At 36.5% G+C, this 17,622-nt stretch overlaps 1 protein-coding gene across 1 annotated transcript in view; it reads right to left on the bottom strand.

The window, feature by feature from the left end:
- DCC (DCC netrin 1 receptor) overlaps positions 1 to 17,622 on the bottom strand; it is a 631,926-nt gene that overhangs the window by 423,702 nt on the left and 190,602 nt on the right. Inside the window, exons 7-8 of the mRNA XM_042961575.1 lie at positions 11,308 to 11,462; positions 8,624 to 8,744 (exon numbers count right to left, since the gene is read on the bottom strand). Of these exons, the coding sequence (XP_042817509.1) occupies positions 8,624 to 8,744; positions 11,308 to 11,462 (276 nt within the window). The remainder of the gene's footprint in view (positions 1 to 8,623; positions 8,745 to 11,307; positions 11,463 to 17,622) is intronic.

The following is a 17,622-nucleotide window of genomic DNA, read 5'->3' as shown; positions in this document are numbered from 1 at the left end:
AAAGAACTCATTTAATAGCAAAAGAGGTGTGGGATGAACATATGACCATAGAATCTCCTGATCCTCTCAAATACCAACCACTGAGAAGCTGCTGACTTGACTTATGACAAATGTACAGCCTTTTGGAGGAGCAATTGAGGAAAGAAATGAGAGATGATATTCTAAGACAGGGTACCTTCCTCTAGGGTGCAGTGTATTCTCTAAACCGATGACCAGTATATGTTTCCATGTCCTCAACAGTAGAGTACATGGACACAAGAGATTGAAGTAGGTATGATCCTGCTTACTTACCATTACTCCCAGTCACCCAGTTGGAATATGTGTGTTTCTTATTCCTGCAATTCTAGACTCTATGGACTTAATAGTCCTAATCTCAGAGCAGACATCATTGAACTTGAGGGATCATTGCTGCCTGGTCCTTTCAGGCTTCTTATGCCAAAATGCCAGTATGCAAGGCAAGAATTATTACCCAGGTCATCAGGAGGAGGAGGGAACAGGGAAGAATTATTGGCACTCAGGTGATCTACTGGAGGTGTCTCTTGGTAGTCTTTCCCCCAACTTTGATGGTAAGTGGACTAGTACAGTTTCTATGACCTGTGAAGGGATAGGGGTTTGAGTCTTCCCACATGATGAGCCACATGGACCAGCAGAGACGATAGCTGGGGGTGAGAGGAATACCTAATGGGTAGGAGGAGAGAAACAATAAATACCAGTTGTAGCCCTGAGACCAGTGCAGTTGCACTGGAGGGAGATTTAATTCACACCTCTAAACTTCCTGTTTTCTCCAGGGAAAGAGAGCAACTCATATTCTGAAATAGTTATTTCCAAAATTTTATTACGTGAAGGAAATAGATCTGAGTGGTGCAAAGGAGGACCGCAGTAGATAGAGTGGTACACCATCCAGCTCTCTCAGGACTGCAACACTCATTCCTCCTGCTGGAGGGAGTGGTAGTGCCTGATGGCTCCCTACTGAAGCCATCTCAGGTGATAGCCTTTAGCTAAAAAGAACACCACTCAAGGGCACACCCATTTCTGGGGATAGAAATGAGAGGACAGCCTGAGGAGATTTCCCAGTTTCAAAGCTTCTACAGGGATCATTTGAAGTCTTTGTTCTGACTGTAATGTAATTGTAATGCATTCCTTCAACCTGTGTATATGAATGCCATTTCATTATAGTTCTATCAATATTGATATTATCACCTAATAATTAAAAATTATACCTATATAATTTTAACTATTCAATTCTATATACCTCCTACTAACTATCACATTGGTAAGTTAACATTTTCTAATAATAATATATAAGAAAGAGAAACCATACATATTTGCATGTGTGTGTACACATACTCCTGTTATCAAGGGGTGATTTACCTGTAAAATACAGAAGTATAACAAGCACATGATCATTTGAATTCCCCATAAAAATCAAGATTCTTATCTACTTCCTCCCTATAGAGGTAAGAAAAAAAAAGATCTAGAATACCACTTTTTGGTGTGTTTACCACAAATGTATGATATGATCAATATTTATGAATCTATCAAGTCTTCCATATTGTGTGGATTTACAGTTATCACTGGTATCAGGATACTTCACATTACTGCAGGACTCATTTCTAATTTCAAAGTCTGCCATACAGCCATATCCTCCTGATTAGCACTGAGCTAGCTTCCTACTTGAAGCACATGCTGAACCAAGGACAAGGTGAATGACAAGCCTTTATTTGCTGAGAAATCTCTGCCAACATAAAACTGGAATGAGAAGTCATTAAACTGATACTGCAAACCTTGCAGCAAACCTTTCCACTAGCAGTCATTTTGAAACAAACCTTTCTCCTTAACCTTGTCCACCGCGCTAAAAACCTAAACTCAAATGGATGTTGTTGTTGAAATATTTGTTTATTAATTCTTTTCTTGGAGGATGAAGAACGTGCCAGAAGAAAGCTGTCATTGTACCCACCCTATTAAATGCCTGCTATTTTTCTTGAGAACAAACAAACTAGCAGAAGACTAACATTTGGGTAACATTTGGGTAGCAATTTAGAGCCTACAAACCTCTTTTACATACCTTTATTGTAATAAATTTTTGAGATGATTATCTACTGCATTTTATAGCTGAGAAGATAAAGACTCCAAAAGGTTAGGCAACATTGTCTGTGATTCTGTCCATACATATATTCTATATTCCATCAGGTTTTAAATCTCTATAGGTAAACTAGAAAAGGATGTGGGGATGAAATGTAGACATATCTCATCTACTATATGAATGCTATATGATAAAAGATTAAATGATTGCTTTATGCCAATCTTAGGCCATCACTAAACCCCTCAGGAAAGTATTAGTTTGAGTGTCAATGCTCTAACGAAAGGGTACTTTGAGGCAGAAAATAAAATAGCACGGACAACCATCTCTTATTTTATCTCTACCTTGGCAAGCAAAAATAACATTTCAGCAGATTGAACACATTCATGGCCATATACGCTGACACTGGAAGCTACCTTGAAAATTCTGGTTGTGTATCCTATTAGCTACAGTTAATTACCAAGGTTTATAAGGGAAAATGCTCATGGAAAACTTATGAGCTTATAATATCACAACATTTGTAATATGTTCCAAAAACGTTAAGTTAACTTTTATTTGTTCAGACTCAATGATGGAAAAATAAAGAGAATGTTTTAATGAGCATCTCACTTTGTAGGAGGAAACTGTCTAATGACTTAGTTTCTAGCTTGGATCCACAAACATGTTAGTCTAGTACATGGAATTGGCCCATCTAAATTATCTACAGAATTCTAGGAACAATTTGATCCCACATTAAATAAAACTGAGCATTTAAGTCATGGTAACCCTTGTCATATAAGAGACAAAAATTTAATTTAATTGACCACCAGTGACTGATATGAGACTGAGAAGTACTTCCTATTAGCTTTGGTTACATTGTTTTACATAGTTGCTTAAGTGCTATTACACTCACAAATTCTAACAGATTTTGAAGTGTTAAGACTAATTGTAAAATTATTCATTGCTTCATATAATACTACTGAATTTACTATGAAAGAGTCAATATTTAGTAAGAAACACTATAATTAGTTGCAGTTAATATACAATTATATGGATGAGCATCCAGATATTCCTCTTGTCTGTTTGGATTTCAAGGTATTCTTTTCACATCAATAGGGAATAAGTCACAAAAACAGATCCAAACAAAACAAAACAAAATAAAACAAAGCTTCTGATTTTATGCCTTAGTGATTATGACCAGACTTAAATACTTCTGCTAATTTTATGCTATATGATATACTGCCTTAATAAATTTTTGAAAATTCAATGTTATTTGTATCAGTAGACTTTTCCAAGAAAGGACAGGGAATTGATAAAAGCACACATTTTCCTAAATGCTTAACCAATATATTTTGCCTCCTACAGGGAGGGAATTCTATTTTGTTATAAGTGTTGGCAGAAAAAAAAAAAAAAAACAAAATAAACAAAACCAGCACTAGAAAACATTCAATATTAACATGGGACACATAGTCCATATTACTTTATGTAATACTTCCATATTACATGGAAGACATGATATGGTGCCTTTCCTAAACAAACCTATGCTTAGGGAATGTTTATAATGACATGCATTCATTTTGGCCATGTAGCTTTTTTTGTGTGTGCACATTAGAATATGAAGAATATATTACTTCTTCCCATGGCAACTTCATTCTGTCTTTACCCATTTCTGCCATTAAATTAAAAATATTCCAGACTGCATATGGCCCAATCATCACTGCATTTATTCCCTGGCCCTCAACTCTCCTGGACAACAGTTATGTATGTTCTTTTTTTTTTTTTTTTTTTTTTTTTTGGGACAGAGAGAGACAGAGCATGAACGGGGGAGGGGCAGAGAGAGAGAGGGAGACACAGAATCGGAAACAGGCTCCAGGCTCCGAGCCATCAGCCCAGAGCCTGACGCGGGGCTCGAACTCACGGACCGCGAGATCGTGACCTGGCTGAAGTCGGACGCTTAACTGACTGCACCACCCAGGCGCCCCCAGTTATGTATTTTCAATGTCCTTCACTGCAGACCACTGCCAGGAAAATGAATGCCAACCAGCAGCTGGAAGAAGTATAATCAGCTTAGAGATAATGGATACCTTATATCTATCTTATCTTTCCAGCCTTGTTCTCTATCCTGCATCCCCTCAGCAAAAGAAAATTGCTAACTTTCCCACCCAGCTATCAAATAGTTTTATTAATTTAATTACTACCTGCCCACACTCCAATTTACTGGATAACTTGAGGGTAAGTAATTCATCAACATCAGCTATGCCAACTGGATCCTAATTTAACTGCTTACAGGTTTGCAAATCTGGCTACTGAAACCTTGTTCTTGTGACACCTAACACATTGATTCTTGATACTTTCTGGCTGGTGTGTTCACTGACTGGTGGCCTTGGAGCTATAGTTGGCCTCCTCCATTTGGAAAGGCAGCTTCTTAACCAATGTGCCCCGCCCCCCACCACATAAGTAAGCAAATAAATTAAAACAAACAACAATAAAACTTTTCCTTAGCTATTATAAGAGATAAAGAATACAAATAATATAAATCAGCAAAAGTATTTTAATTTCCATTCACCACCACTTACATAATATGGCTAAATCTTTCTGATGCATGTGTAAAATCTTAAGAAAGCAGAACATTTTCTGTGCTTTCATACATTATGTGAGTGTGCATGTGAGAGAGAGGGGGAGGCAGGGAGGCAGCAGTCTAGCACTGTGTATATGGCATTACAGTATTACATATATACTGTTATTGATAGGACTTCCTATAGTAAGATGACTTTTTTTTTTAATGCCTTTAATCCTCTTGACCTGTGTATATATTTCACCTGTTAGAGTACACACATCTCAATATTTTTCCCAAATTTATTTTCTGGAGAGCAAAACAAGTCATTAACTCAGTTTAATTTAGTAGATTATGTTTACTCTATTTCCTAAGTCACTAATTGCTAGAGTGGGAATAGCTAACTGTATATAAAAGACTATGTGGAAACTTCATTAGGCTTATGTAAATATCCATTAACAATGGACACTGGCTGGAATAGGCCATTGTGTGTGCTTCAGTGAGAAGCAGATTGTTATGGCTGCCAAGAGTAACTCTCAGTCGCAAGCTTGTGGACAGACCAAAGCTGAACAGCTGGCCATATGAGCCCAAAATGTGCCTCAAAATATATGGTAGCCATTTATTGTTGAAACTTAAACAGAGAGGGCTATGTTCTTCCCACCGTGGTCAGCCTCATTGCTGAATTTATATTTATAGCTGGCCTCTCCACCATCTGTGCATGTGGACTACACTGCATCTCCAAGGAGTTGGAGAAGCATTATATGAAGACCCGACTGAATAGCTGGGAAAAAGCAGTCCATCATTTATAAGGGTGTGTGTGTGTGTGTGTGTGTGTGTGTGTGTGTGTGTGTGTGTACAGCAGTCACAACAGTGTCCTGCCATGCTTTCAGATTTTTATCTTCATTTTCTTTTACTTTCTGTTCTAATCTGTTGCCAAATACATTAAACACTGACCAAGAGTGCAGAATCTACTGACAATACTTTACCATCTACATGGAAGAATGAATTATCCAGATTCACAGAGGCTCGTCCCAGTGAGGAGGGAAACGACTCACCTGCCTAGGGGAGGCTTGCTCTACGTGGTAACTTAGACCTAAACGAATCAGGGCCCGGATGGAATACAAGATGCTGGTAATAAATGGCTACCTGTTGAAATCAGAGCTTGCTGGGATAAGTGAAGCTGGAGGCTTATAACTGGTTTATCGAATGAGCTGAACTGCTAGAATATTAAGAGGAAACCGTTTCATTTTAGTCTGTGGTCCACTTTCATACACACCTTGTCAGATCTATTTCCTATCCCTGATAGCAATTTGGGCCATTCCTCTGGTCCTGGGGTCAGCTTACAATATCTTAAAAGCCTTATCTTCAGGTAATAAAAACAACAAACAATAACCACACACACACACACAGAGTAAGACAGTAAGATCTAAATCAAAACACCAATCTAATGTTCAATTTAAAGTTTCTTCCCACTTATCAGAGTAGACCTGAGACCAAAAGTGAGGAAGAGCTAGTGGGACTGTCAGTGGTTTTTACAGTCTCTTAGATCTATTGTTTTCTCCTCCATTTAGATCTATTATTTTTTCCTCCTCTATGTCTCCCCCTGTCTCCAGGGTCAGACATCCAGGAGAGGATGGATTTGCTCAAAATCCATTGAAATCCATGCTTTCCTCAAAAGAGGAAGGCATCCACAAGCCTCTTTTTTGTGAGGCAGCTCTGTGGGTTCTTGAGAGACTGCCACCCTTCCCTTAGGAATGCCCTCACTGGACTCTTTGCATGGTCTAGCTGGCCAATGCACCAGCTCCCCAGATCAGCTCCCTCTCAGGTGGTGTCTCTCTTCTGGTTTGGGTAGCCTCAGCAGGCAGGACCTCTCAGGCATAATCTTTTCAAAATGACTCCAGCCCTGCTATCTTCAAGTGCAACTCACATCTTTGTTCGTTCCCAAGCTGGAAATAGAGCTTCTCCCCACAGTCGCCTTCCCCTTTCTCTTTCCCAGCATTCTTGTGGACAGTTCCAGACAATTTCCAGCTTCTAGCTTGTGTAATTTTCCCATTTCTCACTTTTACAAGCAATTCCTAGTGAAAGATAGACATATACACACACTTGCGCACGCACACACACACAACCTGTTCAAGAGGTTTTCTTGGTGTCTCCACAACTTGACTTGTGTGGAAGGGAAAGTGCCCTGATTATCTCTAATCCTATGAATTCTGGAACTTCAGAGAATCCTCCATTCCTATGGGCAATTGTAGGGAATGGTCACTGGGTGTGTTTGGTCAGTGTCAACAAGTTTTAGGACAAACTATTTCACGCCTCTTTTTAGAAATATAGAATTGCTTATCCAGCATTTTCCTCAGCTTTATGGCCATAGCTGAAAATCAAGTTTAACTAGAATTCTCTTATTCTGTGACTTGTGATAGCACCCATTACTAGCATAACTGTGGCCATACTGTCATTACTAATGAGATGGTGCACAGTTCTTAAAGCCTGGCTCACATTAGAGACTGATTTTAGATGTTTCTTTTCTCCTACTTATCCCTTACTATTTCAGCATAAGAGAATGTACTTTGTCACACAAATAATGTTACACTAACACTTAAAGCACATTAAATGGAGGGAAAATAAATAGTCCGTCAGTGAAATCGGCAATCTTGAATGAGAGTTAATTGTCCCTTTTAATTCCTAGATAATTCCTTTAGTTCCTTTACTCATCTGGGACTGTTGCTATATGGTTGCTTTTTTGGTTTCAATCAAGGAAGAAAGGGAAAGTCATCATCGAGCGTTATTATGAGAGTCCAAGAGTCTTCAGATGATTGGTTAGGGATGCACAAAATATAAGGCCTCCCAAGACATATTTTAAATGATAGAGGCCAACAAAAGCCTTTGTCTCATACATTTGAGTTACTTTCTATTAAACTTACTGCAGGGAAAGAGTGAGACAAGAGTGGTGAGTCATGTCAAGAGGGAGGAAATTGGTCTTGAAGAGTTGAAAGCAACATAATCAACAGGTGGTATGAAAACTTCCATAGAAGATATTAATATTTTAAAGTATTTGGATCTATATAAACAAATTTTCCATTTCTGCTTTTTTAAACAAATGAATACTTTCGACTTTCTTTAGTGATAGAACATTTCAGAGCAGCTGACCGGTTTGTTTTTCTTTCTCTTTTCTTTTCTTTTTTCCTGACAGAATTTTTGTTGTTTGGGGGATAAGAAATATGTCTTATCATAGAGTTATGATAGTTTTGAATGCACCACCGCATTAAACTTTCAAAAGACTTTAGGACAAAATAAAATTAAAAAAAAAAAAACTTTACAAATCACAGACAAAAGACATTTCATCAAAATCTATTTATAAAAAAATAGAAAAATCGTCAAGTGATTATTTCTACTATTTCCACTGGTTCAAGACCAGATATATATATATACACACCATATATGGTGTGTATATATATATATATATATATATATACACACACACACACACACACGGCATTTATATATATATATGGTATTTATATATATATATATATATATCGAGAGAGAGAGAAGAATATATATAAATACACACATATATATCGAGAGAGAAGTGTATATATATATATATATATATATATATATACAGAGAGAAGTATTCTATATATAGAATATAGAGATACTATATTCTATATTCTATATATATATACATATATGTGTGTGTGTGTGTATTCTATATTTACCTGAAATATTAGAAGAAAGCAGGCCACAAGAGGGAATAAGGTAGTAATTTAGTGGTTATTATCTTGACAACCAGAGGCACATACTGTTCATGACTATCTCATTGGATGGAGATACATACCTAGTTTTCTAGAAAGAATATGCCATCAAAACATAAATACACACCTTGATAAACTAAATAATTAAATAATTTCCAAATGACTTTGAGAGATAGGGAAAACAATGTGGATTTTACAAGTGGACTATGCATAATGGCAGCTACCAGTCACAGAGCAAAGTTCCCCTCATCTTACCAGGCTTAGGGACAATGAGCTGCGCACTGGTCTGGGCATTTCCAGCCTCGTTTTCAGCTACACATTGATAAAAGCCTTCATCTGACTTTACCACTCCAAGGATTCGTAAGTTGCTTCCTCCCTAGGGAGAAGAAAGAAGCAGGTGAAATATTTTACAAAGCAAAAACAAACAAACAAAACTCAAAGAGACAAAATGAATATAAAATTTTAATAAAACTTCATAGGAGAAGCAACAAGGTAGGCCATGAGAGTTCTCAGCCTCATAGATATGTCTTATGCCACTTGGAAAATGTCACAGATTCCCAATACTCTGTCGAATCTATGTGTATCCATTTAAGCTAGTTCTGCAATAAAAACTATTCTCACAAAAATACACATCATCCTCAATATCTAAATTAGCAGCAAACAGAGAGCTCTTTTATTAAATAGGCAAGAAAAAAGGTTAGCTCAAAAGAAATTTCATTTCTTCCCTTGTTATTGAAGGAAATTTGGGTTCAGCAGCTGCTGGGGAAAAAGAAAAGAAATCAAAACACTGATTTTTGCAGCTTCTAAAAGACAAGAAATCTAGGTGGGATATTTTCTGGAAGTGTTTACCGAGAAAATAAAAGTCCGAAAATCCTTTTAAAATTGTAATTGCTTTGACATGTGCCCTTTTGGGGGATTTGGAGTGGTGGTATGGTGGATATTTTATACCATGTCCTTCTTGTTATATGGCTGGAATGCTTCACCTTCAGAAATCCATAAATTAAACACAGCAATGTTAACTCCTATTTTATATAAATTGAGCCACCATCTTTTTCAAGGATGGATGATAAAATGATCTGGAAATAGCATTTAATTATACTAACTCAGTTTTTCTTCAATATTAGTGTAAGAATTAGTTCAGTAAGTGAGACGTGTTAAATCATTTCCCCTGAAGTCATTAAGAGATAAATATTACCTCATGGGGAATTCTTAATTGTTTTTAGTGTCTTGTAGTCAATTCTCTGCTGATGTAAAATTCTTAGATAAAGCTGACTAACTTCTAATTAACAATTCTCATATAAGTTACTATTTGCGCTAAATGTTACTTTGTGACAGACAATGGCTCTCAGATTTCTGCAGCTATTGGGGAAATATTTTTAAGCACAATTTAATGTGAACAGAGCTCACACTGTACATTTTCTTTTTACCTTAAGAAAAGAAACATTTAAATAGGTTGGCTGTAATGAGTCATTCTGGGAGAAAGATTATTCAAACTGTAGAAAAAAATAAATGTTGCATTTTATCATGTGTCCTTAAGGGCACTCAACAATTTCCTTTCTATGCAAGTAGCATATATTCTAGGCAGACCAACACATTTCAAGTTGCCCCATGGCAGGTCATTTTTAATTCAGTGGTATTACACTTAAAGGAAATAATGGATTGGTGTGGCACTGAAAAGTTACATTTTCTCTCTTTCTTACTCCATTCCCAACCAATTAAACAAATGCAACTAAAAGGGGAAAATACTAACTGGTGATAAAAGTAATAAAGATATGCTTTATGGATATATTCCCTAAGAACCCTCGTGGCGTGACAAAATGCATGCATAAAGAGGTTATGGAAGTTTCTGAAAGTCAACTGATCCAGCAACAAAGAGGTGGATCCACAAATGAGCACCAGTGCAAGGTCAAGTGGAGCACCTGCCTGGATTGGCAGGGCACCTGTGGTCTATTACCCTTCTGCCAGAAGACCTGGCTTAGACACTCTTCTTCGACAGGTCATATCTGCATCTCAACCTAAGAGAAGTAGGCCTAAACACTCCTTCTTTAGCTACAAAGTTCTCTGATATTGGGAAAGTGCTTTTCGTATTTCTCATATATTCATATCCTTGAATTCAGAACCTCCCAGGCCAACCTACACCTAAAGGAGAGCTTTCATAGAGAGTTTTTTACATGAACAAAGAATTCTGCTGGTAACAGCAAAAGCAAAGCTAATAATGATAGGTATTGAGTGCTCACTGTGTACCAGGAAAACAACGTAGTCTATATAATACATCATCCCTATTATCCCCCAGAGGGGACAGAAAGCACTAGAACTTAGAGAAACTATAAGAACTGTTATTCTCAGCTTCAATTCTTTCCAATGTTCAGAAGTGCAATGCCATGTGAACTCTGGATCTCCATGGCTTTGCTACCAAGGCAACTACCACTGTCATTGTTACTGTCACTACATCCTTTTCTACTGCTCTAGTAGGATCAGCTGTCCTATTTGGAACGGTAGCAAAAAAAAATGCCTGTATTATGGAAGTAAGACTACAATAATCATAAGTTGAAACAAATAATCTTGTTGAAACTTTATTATAAAGGGTAAAAGTCAAAGAAGTAAGATATTCTTGGCTTCATATAGTTTAGGAGTAGGTTCTAAACTCTGTTCTCCTAAGAACCAGCAATGAGAATAGTTGGAAACATAGCCTCAGGTCCTCTGTATTTTCCACTGTTTGTTTATTTAAAACCTTGTCTGTAAAACAAGGGGGCTGGGCTGTTTGATCATTCTTTTTCAACTCAATTTTAAACTCTAGAAAATCATTTACTTTACTAGAAAAATTTTAACACATCATAAAAATTCCAAACAGGAACACTCTTCCCAGGAAAGAAAAATGACTGAAAAGATAGGAAACGATGAATGGGATTGTAAAGCTAATATGAAAAGAAGATAGTTACCACTATTTGAAAATAATCACTAGGAATGACCACATCTCCATTCTTCATCCAATTCACAGTGGGCACAGGCTTTCCAGAGACGGAACATTCAAACTCAATATCCATGCTTTCATAGGCATACAGGTTGGAAGGGTGATTTAAAAACCATGGCGGAACTGCAAAGACAGAAAACAAAAGTAAGCGGATGAGAATATGAACCAGCATGCTAAGGTCTTTGCCCAGTAAGATGCACTGGACAGGAATGGAGAATATTTGTAATTCAAATAATTCCCTGAAACCCTTAGTTTGTTATACAGAAACCACTGTAGAATGAATCTTCCCTCTTCCAAACACAGTTAAACAGTTGTAGTTAGTGGTGTTTTGCTGCAGGAAAGAACAACAACAAAAAAACGCTTTTGGAGAAAATATTATATAGGTAGTAAACATTCTGAATACCTAAGTATTTGTATCCAATTGACTTACATAAAGGATACTGAACAGTGCATAAAGCTATGGAAACTTAACCTGATAAAGTAAATAAAGGGAAGCTGATAAATCTGAGAAAACCCAGACCGCGAGAGAAGAAAGCCTGGTGTCTGTAATTCTAGAATTTCACTGGGATTTAGTTAATGTGATGGACTCATTCCCTGTTGAAACTGGCTGTGATGATAGGCACAAAGAAATGACTATCACCTTTACTGTGGACACATTCCTATTGTCTTAGCAATTATCTATTGTGGCACATAACTGCACTGCATTATTATTTTCCCAGCATGATATGTGATATAATAATTTAATTTAATGTCTTAATTGCCATAATACTAGTTACTCTATGATGGAAATTTGTAATTGAAAGAAATTACAAATAAAATATAACACACCTTTGCTAATGAATCTCTCAGGCTTAGTCCATCAAAACCCTGCCTAAGAGAGGTAAATTGTAAAAAGAAATGTTCATTCTCTTCCATTGGGAGTCTTAAAGTGATGTTAGATTTGAATATTCATATTGCCTTGAGACTCAGGTTAAATTCACAGTGAAATAGCAGCCTTGATCCTGTTTTCACATAAGACATGGACATGCATTTTTAGTAGCCATTTTTAAAGTTAGATTGCATTTCTATCATTGCTGTTGCTATGCTCAGTGAGTAAGGAGTGCCTACTTTTTGCTCATTTAACAGTATATTTTGCTCTCTCTGACTGCCATCAGCTCTTTCAAACCACCACTGACTTCACAGTCAACTTGCAAACATTGATGATGGTTCTGGAAAAATGGGAGAGCCAGTGGAAAGTGTCCCAGGTTCAAGTCCTAGTTTTTCTACTGAAGATCTTGGAAATCTCAGTCTCTCTCTCCCTCCTTTTCTCTCTCTCTCCCTTTCTCTCTCTCTCTTCCTCCTCCCTCTCTCTCTACCTTATTTTCCTGATTTTTAACTAAATATTTGGACCTCTAGTACTACACAACTTTAAAATTCTTTAATCTTTCACATGCGCAAATTGATTTGTATGACTCAGCTGGGATGCATTAATATTCACAGACTAAAGATATGGAAAAAATGTGTCAGAGCTTTTCTAAAAAGAACATATCCCCATTATATACAGAGCTGAAATTATTTATTTATAATTGATAGTATTAGTAAGAGACTGTTTTTATCCCTTAACCAAACTCATTGACAATGAACCAAAAGGCATCAGAAACATTTATTGAATGACGCTCTAAGCAAATATGTCAGTTGTCTGTTGGATTCTGTTCTCAATTTTATTATAGATTTTGATCAACTATTTATTTACTTGCAAATAGCCAATATTTATTGTAGGCTGACCGTTTATAATTTATTAGGCTAAGAACTTTATATTTATTATATTCACCACACCTCTCTAAGGCTTTGTGATTCCCATTTTACAAAGATGCTGAGGTACAAGGAGTTGAACTAACTTTCTCCAAATCATGCTACTTGTAGACCACAGAGCCAGACAGGCTGACTCCCCTGCCTACATTATGAACTACTTTGTAATAATTGTCTCTTTTGCCTCTTGAAAATGCAGGTGGAAGAGTAACTCATTAACATTCCTGAAGCCTCAAAGATAATGGAGATAAATAATTAGAGCTATTAAAAAATATATAATACCATGTTGTCTATTCCTCTTCCCCCTTTAAGACCTTCTAACCTGGGGCCATGAAAACTTCCTGAATCCTCCCATTCTTAGTGTTCACTTTCGTCAGAATTCCTGATATCACTTAGGCCTATTTCAGAGTTTTCAAACTGTGAGTGACATCCATTCGTGGAATGGCAAATTCATTTTTGGAGTTGAGACTAAAATTTAAATATATATGCATGTAAATATGTACATATACATAAACATATACAGATACATACATATATATCCAGTTACACTTCATTTTATTGTACTTCATTTAATTGAGCTCTATTGTGCTTCCCTGACCCCAGATTTTTTTACAAATTGAAGGTTTTGTGGCCACCCAGCATTGAGGAAGCCTATTGGCACCAGTTTTCCAACAACATCTACTCCCTGTCTTTGTGTCACGTTTTGGTAATTCTTGCAATGTTTCAAATGTTTTCATTATTATTATGTTTGTTAATACAAACTGGTCATCTATGATCAGTGATCTCTGATGTTACTACTGTAATTATTTTGGGGTACCATGAACCACATGCATGTAAGATGGTGAAATTAATGAATAAATGTTGTATGCGTTCTGACTGTTCCACAGACCAGCCACCCCCCCTATATTTCTCCTTCCTCTTGGGCTTCTCTATTCCCTAAGACATAGAAGTATTGAAATTAGGTCAGTTAATAATCCTATAATGGCCTGTGAGTGTTCATGTGAAAGGAAGAGTCACACATGTCTCTTCCTTTAAATCAACAGCTAGCAGTGATTAAGCTTAACGAAGAAGGCATGCTGAAAGATGAGACAGCCTAAAAGCTAGGTCTCTTGCGTCAAACATTCAAGTTGTGGATGCAAATCAAAAGTTCTCAACGGAAATTAAAAGCTTTACTTCAGTGAACACACATATGATAAGAAAGTGATAAAGTCTTATCACTGATATAAAGTTTTAGAGATCTGGATAGAAGATCAAACCAGCCACAGCATTCCCTTAAACCAAAGGCTAATATAGAGAAAGGCCCTAACTCTCTTCAGTTCTGTGAAGGCTGAGAGAGGTGATGAAGCTACAGAAGAAAACTTTGAAGCTAGCAGAGGTTGTTTCATGAGGTTTAAAGAAAGAAGCCATCTCCACAACATAAAGGTGCAAGGTGAAACAGCAGGTGGTGATGTAGAAGCTACAGCAAGTTATCCAGAATATCTAGCTAAAATCATTAATGAAGGTATCTACATTAAACAACAGATTTTCAATCTAGACAAAATGGCTTTATATTGGAAGCTGCCACCTACGACTTTAATAGCTAGTGAGGAGAAGTCAATGCCTGGCTTCAAAGCTTCAAAAGACAGGCTGACTCTCTTTTTAGGGGCTGATGCAGCTGGTACCTTGAAGTTGAAGCCAGTCCTCATTGCCATTCTAAGAATCCTAGAACACTTAAGAATTATTCAATCTAATCTGCCTGTGCTCTATAAATAAATAGTCCGGATGACAGCACATCTGTTAACAACTTGGTTTACTGAATATTTTAAACCTTCTGTTGAGAGAAAAAAGATTTCTCTCAAAAGATCTCTACTCTTTGACAATGCACCTGGTCACCCAAGAGCTCTGATGGAGATACACAATCAGATTAATGTTTTCAAGCCTGCTAATCTAATATCCATTCTGCAGTCCATGGATCAATGAGTAATTTTAACTTCCAAGTCTTATTTAAGAAATACATTTTGTAAGGCTATAACTACCATAGATAGTGCCTCCTCTGAAGGATCTGGGAAAAGTCAATTGAAACTCTTTTGGAAAGTATTCATCATTCTAGATTGCCATTAAGAAAATTTGTGCTTCATGGGAAAATGTCAAAATAACAAAACTAATAAGAGTGTGGAAGAATTTGATTCCAATCTTCATGGATGACTTGGAGGGGCTCAAGACTTTAGTGAAGAAAGTAACTGTAAATGTGGTGGAAACAGCAAGAGAAATAGAATTGGAAATGGAGCTTGAAAATGTGACTAACTGCACAATATTATGATAAAATTTGAGTGGAAGAGAAGTTGCTTCTTATGGATGAGCAAACAAAGTGGTTTCTTGAGATGGAATCTACTCCTAGTGAGGATGCTATGAAGACTGTTGAAATGACAATACAGAGTTTAGAATATTACATGAACTTAGCTGACAAAGCAGCCTGAGGGTTTGAAGGGACTGACTCCAATTTTGAAAGAAGTTCCTCTGTGGGTAAAATGCTATCAATTAGCATCACATGCTACAGAGAAATTATGCGTGAAAGGAAAAATCAACTGTTGCAGCAAACTTTGTCATATTTGAAGAAATTTCCACAGCCACTGTAGCCTTCAGCAACCACCATCCCAATCACTAGGTAGCCATCAACATCAAGGCAAGACCCTCCACCAGCAAAAAGATTACAACCCACTGAAAGCTCAGGTGATGGTTACCATTAAAGATTAAGGTAGGTAGCACATCATTTTTTTTAGACTTAATGCTATTTTATACTTAATAAACTATAGCATTGTGTAAACAAACCTTTCACATGCAGTAGGAAACCAAAAGATTCATTTGACTCACTTTATGGCACTACCGATTTTATTATGGGACCTGGGAGAAAATATATACATACACAGAGAGATATGCATATGTATGTGTTTGTACACATATATATTTAGGTATGCATGTTTGTATGTGTGTGTGTGTGTATATATATATATATATACACACACACACAAATATTTGTATATATATGTATATGTTTGTATATATCTATCTAGGGAGTGGGGGTGGAAGGAAGAGTAGAATAGGAATCAAACAGTATAGAAGAAGAGAAAAGGAAGATAGGAGAATTTTAAATCTATACTCAACAAAAGCAAAGGAAAGAGAAGTTTCAAGAACCCACATGATGGGACCAGATCTTCCAAAGCGGATCGTAGCGAATCTTCAAAACCTTCTGTTTTATTGATTAATAAAATACAGTGACTCTGATTAGTTAATGGAATAATTTGACTTAAGTATATAATTATAATTGTAAAACAATAAACACCAAGGATGCCTCAATGTTTTTTTCCTACTTCCAAATATGTACATGAGTCACGATCTATAATCTGTGATTTTCTCTTATTCCTTAGGCTTTCAGCATTACACTGGATACCTCGTCCTCCCTGGCTGTCTTAATACCTTGATTTCTATATCAGGTTTTCCAACTTTCACCATATACCAGACAGTAAATGAGGAAGAAAAAGTAGCTGCCCTCATTTAGATGGGAAAGTTGAAACATGAAACAATACCACACCATCAGAAATGGGTCTAACTTTCACATTTTCTGAAAATATACTGTCTAACTTGGGCAGTGTTGCCAATCATGAGTAATTTTGTGGTAAGAACAAGGGCTAATGATTTCTTTTCATATCTCAATGCCTGTCACAGAGCCTCATTCCCAGCACACACTCAGCAAAGATCTGCTGATGATGCTTATAAGAACTCAAACAATAAAATACACACTTTCCCTTTTGCTGTGGCAATATTGGTATAAGATGATGAGGAGGAGTTTTGACAATGTCATGGAAACTACATAACTAACAAAATATTATTTTATTGTCGTGGAAAATAAAACATCAATGAATCATGAGAAAAAAAATAAAGAACAAAGAATTGGCTAACTGGAGAAAGGACTAAGTATTTGTTATATTGGATACCTTTTCAAAATATTCCTAAAATTCTTCCTCGTTTGGGCAAAAGGAATTAAAATAAATATAGAATTCAGGAGACAGTTTTGAAAAGGTCTAAATAAAAAAGACCTAGGTTGGATTAGAAATTACATAAAAGTGTTTCAATCTTGCTTTAAATAATGCATAACCAAACTGCTACCTGTTTTCCTGAAGCTACTGTCCACATATCCCTTACAAAAATCCTCGGTTTTAATTTAACAATCCTATCTGGTCCTTTTCTAACCCGTCTTTGTTCATTCTGTTTTCTCTTCCTGAACTGTTTTTCATTTTGTCTTAGAGTGCAGACATCCTACCTATCCGTGAACCCACTTCTCCAAAAGCGTCACCTTAATTTTTCTTTTTGTAAAATTTTACCTCCTTTTAGAAACCCCAGTGGTATTTATTTTGGCTGATTTTATGGCACTTTGATATGGTTACTTAGCAACAGTTTGTAACTTGTTAGGGGAAGACGCTCTGTCATGCTAACATCAATTCAACCTATTGTTTAATAT

This window comes from Panthera tigris, chromosome D3 (assembly GCF_018350195.1).
Source record: "Panthera tigris isolate Pti1 chromosome D3, P.tigris_Pti1_mat1.1, whole genome shotgun sequence".
Lineage (NCBI taxonomy): Eukaryota > Metazoa > Chordata > Mammalia > Carnivora > Felidae > Panthera > Panthera tigris.
This window is presented reverse-complemented; position numbering and strand designations above follow the sequence as displayed.